The sequence below is a fragment of the Belonocnema kinseyi genome, chromosome 3 (assembly GCF_010883055.1).
Source record: "Belonocnema kinseyi isolate 2016_QV_RU_SX_M_011 chromosome 3, B_treatae_v1, whole genome shotgun sequence".
NCBI classification, from domain to species: Eukaryota; Metazoa; Arthropoda; class Insecta; order Hymenoptera; family Cynipidae; genus Belonocnema; species Belonocnema kinseyi.
Window position 1 is genome coordinate 98,169,660 of NC_046659.1, and position 9,498 is coordinate 98,179,157.

General features: G+C 29.4%; 1 protein-coding gene across 3 annotated transcripts in view; it reads left to right on the forward strand.

The window, feature by feature from the left end:
* Positions 1–8,141, forward strand: part of LOC117169027 (uncharacterized transmembrane protein DDB_G0289901-like) — a 25,553-nt gene extending 17,412 nt beyond the window's left edge. For 2 of the 3 annotated variants that reach the window (XM_033355088.1, XM_033355087.1), the window contains exons 3-7: positions 1,122–1,244; positions 1,865–2,177; positions 2,681–2,808; positions 5,233–5,367; positions 6,541–8,141. In XM_033355088.1, coding sequence (XP_033210979.1) covers positions 1,122–1,244; positions 1,865–2,177; positions 2,681–2,808; positions 5,233–5,367; positions 6,541–6,639 — 798 coding nt within the window. In that variant the 3' untranslated portion in view covers positions 6,640–8,141. Of the gene's footprint in view, positions 1–1,121; positions 1,245–1,864; positions 2,178–2,680; positions 4,504–5,232; positions 5,368–6,540 lie in introns of those variants that run through there. The other variant, XM_033355089.1, reaches the window with a different exon arrangement.
* The last annotated feature ends 1,357 nt before the right edge of the window (positions 8,142–9,498 follow it).

A 9,498-nucleotide genomic window follows, 5' to 3' on the forward strand; every position in this document is an offset into this window, starting at 1 on the left:
TGATGAAATAATAATTTCGCCATTTGATATTTGAATTCAGACAGGAAAGAGATGTTGACCCTATACACTTTAATCTTTTTTAAATTCCTTTCATGGCTTATAATATCAAACTTGGACACGATACTATTTAGTACATTGGCCTATTCGACCACTCTCGTTTTCATTTTGTCTGAAAAAACCTGTTTTATGCGAGGCCAAAATTTAAATTTTAAATACGAGATAATCGCTTCTCTCTGAATCTTTAACGTTATTTTACATAATTATATTACATCTTTTATCCGTCTTCAAAAGACTTGCATGTTTATGTCAAAATTCTGAAAAATATATTATAAGCATGCCTATTTATGCATGCTTGCTTATTATGCTTAATAGGATACTTGCTTAACGAATTGTAATTGCTAATAATATGAACCTATATTTAAAAAGTCGTTTAGCAAAAGTTAGTGCTTACACTTCTAGTCATAAATCATGTAATTATTTTCTAAATTATTATAGGCTAATAGAAGAGTGCTGAATTTAAAAAAATCTAAAAAAATATTTCTTTATTTACTGATTATGATACGCCGCCGAAATTATTAAAAAAAAATTAAGCCTCGATATTTTTTAGCAATAACATAGCAATCGCTTTGCATTTAGAATTTAGCATTTAGGATAAGCTCGGTTGTTCGGTTCAAGCTTAAAATTAAGGAATGGGTGCACCCTCGATTCTTGGAAGCTGACTAACTTTAAATTTGAGGTAAGCTTATAATTCAAAGCCTTGTGTTTCATATCAAGCTTAGAGTTTTTTAGATACTTTATTTTGCATCTAGATTAAAGTTAATATAGACATGTCATTTATTAAAAATTGAATACTGTATCAATGAATTATATAGTAGACAGTTATAGATATTTGGAAAAAGTATAAATAATTCAAATACTCTTTAATATAATTTTAATATTCAATAAAATAAAAACTGGGCCTAAGCTTCAACTGAATAATTGGGCCTTAATATTGCATGCATAAAAATGACAGTAGATAATTACACAGTTTTTCAAATATTTAGTATATCTTATTATAGTAAAATGATTTACGTTATAATTCTTGAAAAAAATATATATAACAGAAAAATAATTTTTTTTAGGTTTATGTTATGGAGAACGAAGATGAAGCTGGTCTAGATGATGACAGAGGAGACAGAGACAAGAGGAAAATAGGAATAGTTAAACTCGGAGTAACGAATGGACTTATCAATTTTGTGTTCGGGGTAAGTTTTATAATTATATATTTCATTGAGGATATTTTCCTATGTTATAACAATCAGGGTGGTTTTTATATTATTAATTATTATACAAACTGTTGCACAAAAAGTGATGTATAACTTCTTATGTCGTGATCAACCGACCACGTTTGAAATGTCATCAGTTATGAAAGGCAAGTTTATTTAAACGCATCCCGTAATGTACTTTGTATGTTTAGTGTTGCTTGATAGCAAAAAATCATAAAATGAGCAGATTTACCTTACTTTCTATGTTGTTAGGTTGTTACAGTTACGCTTATAGCCCACGCGGAAAAATTACACAATCACTATGCTCTTGTTAGTTATCAAGCCTCTCCTTTTTCGCGCACGTGTAGGAAAATGACTTTCATAGTTGTTTCCGTAATTTAAAAATTGTCATTGCCATTTTTTTTTACTTTTTTATATAATTATTTTTATACAATTTTTTATGGTTAGGATAATAATTGCGTAGAGGAAACTGATACAATCTGTAAAGTTGCTATCCTTCTTTGTAGAAGCTCTAGATGGGGAATTCGGATATATTTAGTAAACAATTTCATTTAAGAATGCAATAGATATCTTCCTTAAATATTATTAATCAATTTCAGAAATTGGATGCTTTCATAAACGCGAAGACGAAAGCTTTGATAGTCCTGGACGAATCGAATAAGGCGAAAAATGCCGCTTTCGGAATCGATAATACGCAATCAGCAACTACCCAATTTCTCACTAATTTAATTGGTCAAAAAATACAAGCTGGCACTGCCAGTATTGGTCCGGCAATAAATAGTGCAACTACATTCTTCTCGAGTGCAAAAACTGGCCTCGCCGGCGCTTTTGCTTCGAAATTCGCGCCTTTGAGTTCGCTTTCCGGTGGTCTTACCAGCGGACTTGCCGGCGGACTTTCTGCTGGTAATTCAGGTAAAAAAATAATGAAATAATTACTATATTTATCTAACTTTTTCATATGCAATTATTCATTAGTTTTAGGGACTTATTTAAAAGATAAGAACAGCATAACATGCACTTTAATTTGTTCGATGAAGTAGAAACTAAAATAACTAAATCAATTGATTGCTTCAAAAGTAGGCTCTCTAACAATTTTAAAGAATTTAGTTTAAAAGTTTTTTTTAAATTTATTCATGTGCAGAGTATGATTAAAAAATATATACTAACACTTTTATGAGTAAACAAAAAAAAAAGGTTCTGAAATATTTTTATAAATATCAAGATACATGAACATAAAAATAAATCCAATTTTTGAAGTTGAAGTCATTTAATTAGAAAGATTAAACAAATGTGAGATAGGCACTAACTTATTACAATTTTTTTAACACTTTTTATTTTCAGGTAGCTTACTAATCATATTGGAAACTGATTTTTTTCTTCATTAAGCCGAATGAATAATAATTAATTGATTGCAGGAGATTCAAATGGTGGGGGTGGTTCAGGAAACATCCTGAGTACTTTGACAAGTTTGAGCGGAAGTAGTAGCGGCGGCGATTTAAGTGGTGGAAGTAGCGGAAATAACGGAAATTCACATTCTGACGAAGTGAGTTCTGATGAAAATGAAGGCGCAGGTGCAAGCGTGGGAGTTAACCTTGGCGGATTTGCCAATTTAGGAGGAGGGGGATACTAAGATTTTAGTATTTGGTTATATCGCACGTTTATCAGCCAGATATGCATCGATAAATAGAAGAAGCTCTCGCTGCTGCTCCCAAAAAAACCCTCCCACAAAAAAAACACCAATCACCACCCGATCAATCAAATATTTCATTTGCAACCATCCCCCTTCCATTCTCTTATTATCTCTATCATTTTCTTTCATTTTGCGGTTATCTGTTCTGCATTATCAATACAAAGAATTATCAAACAAAATAACTAAACAATTGCGTACCAATTAATATATAAAAACAATTTAAGATATATTAAAGCAGGTGCAAATACAGTGAGATATAGAAAGGTAATATTAAAAATGCAGTTCAAATATCCAAAAAATGTGCTTGAGGCCTTCTTGGTGAATTCAGTTGAAAATTTGGTTAACAATTTTTAGGCTTGCTTTTTAAACTTATGATTTGAGCATGAAACTACTTGGGAAGGAAGCATGGTAATTTTTATTTTATATTGAAAAAACAGATTCAAATTTTTATTTTAATATGAGTCAACCATAAGGTGCTGATTAATAAATTCAATCTTTCTTTCTCAATTACATTTCTTTCACTCATCTTTATGTTATACATTTTCTTATCTCATTAATTATTGTAATAATTCACATACCTGTAGTTTAATGTTTCCAATAATATTGCATTTTGCTTTGAGGATTATTTACGGTGACTCGTATTCAAATGAATTAAAATAGAATCATCTTTTCACTCTCGGTTTCATTCTTAACAACAAATTTAGTATTCGGTGACTTCTCGCTTCCTCGTCTAACCAGAATGCTTAATGATTCTGCTATTATGAAATGAATGTCCGGCCGGTCATTCCCGGCACCTTATCCTTTCGATTGTGAAACAGAGTCGAAAGTGGGCTGAAGAATCAATAGACTCAACTGTAGTATGCCATTCAGCGAAAGATAAGATGTGAATTTGTGAGAGCTCGGTTTGTCCTCGAGAAACTCAATTCCATAAATTATTATTGATATTAATATTCAAGATTAGTATATTTTAAAATATTGAAACCTGGCTGCATATTCAGAGAAACTTTCAGTATCATACTTCAAAAATCTTGTATGAATGATCTATGATATTTCAAAATGCATGTTCTGTCATTAGTCACCCTTATTTCGACTCTTTTTTGAAATAATTTTATCCTAGCTTCTTTCACGGCATTTCACAAAATTATTTTCCCAGACCTTTCCTTAGCACCGCCATAGAATTGAAGATAATTTTAGGTATATAAAAAACAGCCCCCAAGACGGCTAAAATGGCAAGGTTCTAAAACAACAACTTGGACTTTGGACGTTTGACCACTGGCACTTCATTTACAATTGAATGGAAATGACAGACTAAACGATGGAGAAACTTCTATTTCTTTTTTTTTAGAAAAAGGCCCGATAAAGGCGGGAATCCCCAAGCCCCCTCTTTCAGAAATATGCTGTAAATAATAATAATAATAGATAGGGTAAGTGAGACCGCGAGATATAATCTCGCACAATGTTGTGTAAATTATGTAAATAGCGGATTTGTACGCTCCTGGACGAAAATGATGTCAAATAAACTATACGACTCTGTTACTTTGTACTTTAGCAATTTAAGTTTTATTTCACTTGGATCCTTTTCCCGCCCTTTCAAGTAGAGAGATACATAAAAAAGTAATTGAAAATCAAATTGAATTAAATTTAGTCATTTTTGTTTATAATATTCTTAAACAACTTACTTCCAATAATCAATTTTTAAATTCGAACTCTCAGGAGAGGTACGACGTAATATATATCGTAATTCAATTTTGTTCAATAGTATTTCCTTCATTCAATTATTTGCTTAATTTTGTGTTTTTATAGATAAGTTAACTATCTGAATAGTATCATTTTCAAAAATTGAAGCTAATATTAATTTGAAAAAAATCTTAAAATCTACTGATTGTTCTTCAATATCAATCGTTCAAAATTTTGTTTTCAAACTGAGAAAATATTGTTAGGTTCATAAATAATAAAAAAAAATTTACTATAACCAATCAACGAATATTCCACAAACGAAAATATAAATTTCACAGAATTTTTTGAATAACGCATTATAAATTTTTACTAGATATTTGTTAAATACTATTTAACATACAATACTGTATTACCACGACGTATGTATAAAGGCAATAAAAGATTTGATGCAAGTTTCTCGGCTCTATTTATTTTTTTATATTTGCCTCTATTCACCTTTCCACTTGCTAATTTTTTGCGCTTGCACAAAAGGGATTGCGGTGTTCATTATTACAGGTTACAAAAAATAAACAAATCCCTGAGTATTATTTTTATGCATAGGTTCGTTCCACAACTGAGGAGGATATCCCTGAATTCGACAGGAAAAAAGTCTCCTTGGATGTACCACCCCAAGCTTTTGGTACCGGATTTACACTGATAACAAATGTCAGTAAAGTGCTCAGTAACCTGATAATGGTAATTTACTTTTAATTAAAAGAATATCAAAGGAGGAACCAAACAAAAGTTGATAAATCCATTGTTTAACAAAAATTGCGCATGGTGGCCTTTTCAGAACTCGCGAAATATTATTGACTCTTGATTTAAAGAAAACGATCTCATTAAAATTTCGCTTCGCAAATCATGTAACCTTCAAAATATAAAACAGATGCACCAGGTGGCAAAATTATAAATATTGAAAAAAACTATACATGTTCCCGACTATAAATGTATAATTTTTTCATCTGGGTGATTTCCTCTATATGGTCCTATTTGAATTTTTCTGCTATCTCTGGTGTATTGAGATACATGATCTGTCTAACTATTGGCGAATCATATTGGATGGATTCATCATGTTGTGTTTGCTTACTCTTCAACTTATACCAACTTTTTTACAAATTGAAAAGGAAATGAGATTTAAAATATGATTTTATGATAAAATTAAATTTGCAACCGGAATAACTCTTTTCCTGGCTGCAGTTCAGTCATACTATGACTACACTGCAGCCAGGAATAGAGTTTCTAAAAATCGAGAAGTACTAGGTTACGTATGGAGCATAATTTCTTCTTTTTCAACGTCTACGTTCGAATATCTGGTACTCGTACGAGGATATTTTCACATAACATGTATACAAAGTCGGTCCCCTTCACTTTAATCGATTGCAAAACACAAGTAGCACTTTACCCTTATGTCGAGCGCCAATACTTTTGATATAACACGTTCAAGATTCGTCTCAAGTGTGTGTTTCTCAAACACAAAGTTAAGTAAGGATCTAAAGTGACCAGTTGTCCTCGATTATAAAATCTGTGGAAAATTCCACCCTTGCGATTAGATTTAAACTTTTTAACTGTTTTATAATTTGTGTTACTGACCGCTCGACTCTTGCATTTGAAAAAATTAGAAATAAAAAATTAACGACCCGGATGTATTTGAAAATGACTCAGAATGATAATTATCTCTTTGTAGATATAGTATCTTTTGCAAATGAAAGTCAACTTGTAAATTAAATCAGTCTTGTTTGTAGGATCGTGAATGATATCATGTGAAGGCTATCTATTATCATTTTTATTTATGTCAATTACCTTTTAAGTAAAAAGTAGAGCGTTTTCTTCTTTTTTTAATTAGCTAATTAATGTCAATTTCTTTTACAGAATTCAGCCCTTAGGACACAGAGCGTTTTAGAAGTATTTAAACCAATATTTAGAGGGACGTTTGCCATCAAAGGTTTACCCTCAGACAACCCGAAGTAGATCAACTACGAATTCTTAGGCGACCGAATTGCTCAACCGACGTTGGAGACTTGCAATTCTTAGACAAGTTTTTTTTAACGCACTCTTGAGTGATTCCAGTTCAATTTTTTAAATGTAAACTTCATTTTATGTCTGCTTGGATCTAAGAATGAAAAAGGATCCAAATGTTAAACTTGTTTCTGAGAAAGATTATGGAAAATTAATTATTAAGCTGGCATGAAAATTACTAGATTTATAGTTTAAGAGTCAAGATCTTTAAATGTAAAACTGTTTTAGGTGAAGAACTTGAAATTATCATTTTATAAACTACTGATGCCAAAGTTTTTTTGTTCTATAAGCTTTTGATAACATTGGACATGTTTATAATTGGATTTTATTTTATAAGAGAATTTGTGCCTGCATTTACAATGTTAAAAAGGAATTTGATTTTTTTGGAATATCGTTTGGACAGTATTAGAATTTAATGATTTTGATATATTTTTATAAACAACTTAAATTTTAAATTTTCAGTTTGTTGAAAATTAAAAAAAGAATCAACAAAATTTATAACAATATATATGTACAGTTTCCTGTGGGAAATATTGCTATATTATTTAGTATATTTAGAGGAAATGAATGTAGATAAAAATTTATATTTAAATTTATATTCGAAACATCTTTTTTGCAAAAATGTAATTACTTTTCTATTGAACCAAAACGTGATTTTTTCACAAATTTTGGAACATGGAAAGCTAAAATGGTTAATAGCTATAATTATAAGAATATTTTGTACATTTTTCATTAACTTTGAAGGTTACAGTGACATCATAAAAGAATAAGTGAAAGTAAAATAAATATTTTTACGAGAAGAAAAGTCAAATATCGAAGTCAATGAAAAATTTAATGTCAGGGTTAGGCTTTATTTAAATATTTATAGACTTTTACTTATACCAGTAAATCCACTTATTTAAAAGTGAAAAATGAATGAATCATTTTTTCAATTTCAAATGTCAACGATTAGTTTTTTGTGTCAAAAATATGAATGCTACTTATGCACGGTGATTTAAATTGACTAAATCGATTCAACAGAGTGCCAGAAAAAATTATTGTTATTCAAAATAGTTATATTTTAATAGTTCCGATATAGTAAAAGTTTGAATATAAATAAGTGTTTAGTTGTGCTAAAAACCCTCTTTTCGTAAATGAACAAGAAAATAATAACTTCAAAGTTTTATTCGATTTTACCACATGATTTGGATAATTTAGATATTTATAAAGAAATTTAATTTAGAAACACAGTATTTCTAAACCTCTGGAAAAATTGCAAATTTTCGAAAAAGGGTTTTGTGGGTACTGCTTATTGAATATATCATTAAACATAAATATCATATTTAATTTGTATAGTCATGGGCGCGTGTACGTAGAATGTAAAAAATGTTTGAAATGGGGACATAAGCAGCCTACATTGTCTGCAAAAGCTGATAAGTGTCACGCACGTTCATGTGTATTTTTGTAAATAATAAAACTGGTTTTCTAGAAACATAGGCTACATATTTGTCTCTGATGCTTCCGCGAAGCGTGTAACGCATATTACGATCAAATCAAAATATGAATGGTGGAAATCGTACTTTTTTAGATAATTTTAATTCCATTAAGCTATTCATATTATTTAATTGTAATTTACGATTATGAAGTTTTTTTCCTATAGGGCATGGTGTGATCATTTATTTCTTGAACACGAAAATTCACTTTGAATGAAAATAATGTTTGGGGACTATATTTTTATGAATAATAAAACTGGTTTTCTAGTTATTCATATATACGCAAAATTTTTCTCTTTGATGCTTCCGCGAAACATTTAACGCATATGTGGTGAAAGCATCAACAGAAAAATTTTTTTCTCAGGAGAGTCTGGAGTGCAAACAGGATTTCAGGGACTTCCTGTTTTCTAGGAAGGATCGATGATTGGAAATACCAAATTCCATTTCTTTGTGGATTACATTTAATCATGTATGCAATAATCTTCAGAAAAATATAATTCTAAGGTTACCTATTATATTATTATATATAATAGCCATCTAATTTCCAACTTCGTAGGATAAATAAATTTCAGAGTTTCATATAATTGAAATTTTTTTATTTGGTTGGTCAAAAAGAATGCGATTTTTTTGATTGAAATCACAATTTTTAGTAACAACACTTATTTTATTACTTTAAATCTTAATTGATATTACATTATATGATACTTAATTATCATATTTATCTGCTTACAAATTTTAATAATTTTAGTTTGAAATTATAGTATCCAATTCGAAATTGTGATACAGTTTAATTTTTTAGGCGATAAAACTATTTTTTTTCTTTGAAAGGAAGGAGTTTAATAATGTAATTTTGACTTTTTTAAATTCAGGTTTAATTTTGTTCTTCTTTCTGTTGACTAGAATTAATCTTATTAGAGATTCCTAGACATTTTCACTATTATATTTTTCAAATTTGAAAAATTTGATATTGAGACCCTTGATAGTCTGTTTTAAATTCAATAACTTTACATTTAAATATATCACATAGTTTCTATTCAATAATAAACACACAAAATCACATTTTTTAAATATTTGAAATCGTAGAATATCAATTTGAAAGACTAGAAAGGTGCACGATTTTCAGGTAAAAGGATTTGTTATCAAATAAGCTTGAATAAATACATCCAAACTAAATTCACAATAATAAAAAAATTAAGCAAATAATTTGTCAAATTCAAGCCTTAACAACAGGAGATTTTACAACCAGGCACTTAGAATCAAATGATTTTTTTTTATATGTTTCAAAATTTTGAAGAATTCAAACTTAATTTGTTAAAAAACATTTTAGAAATTAAAAGGC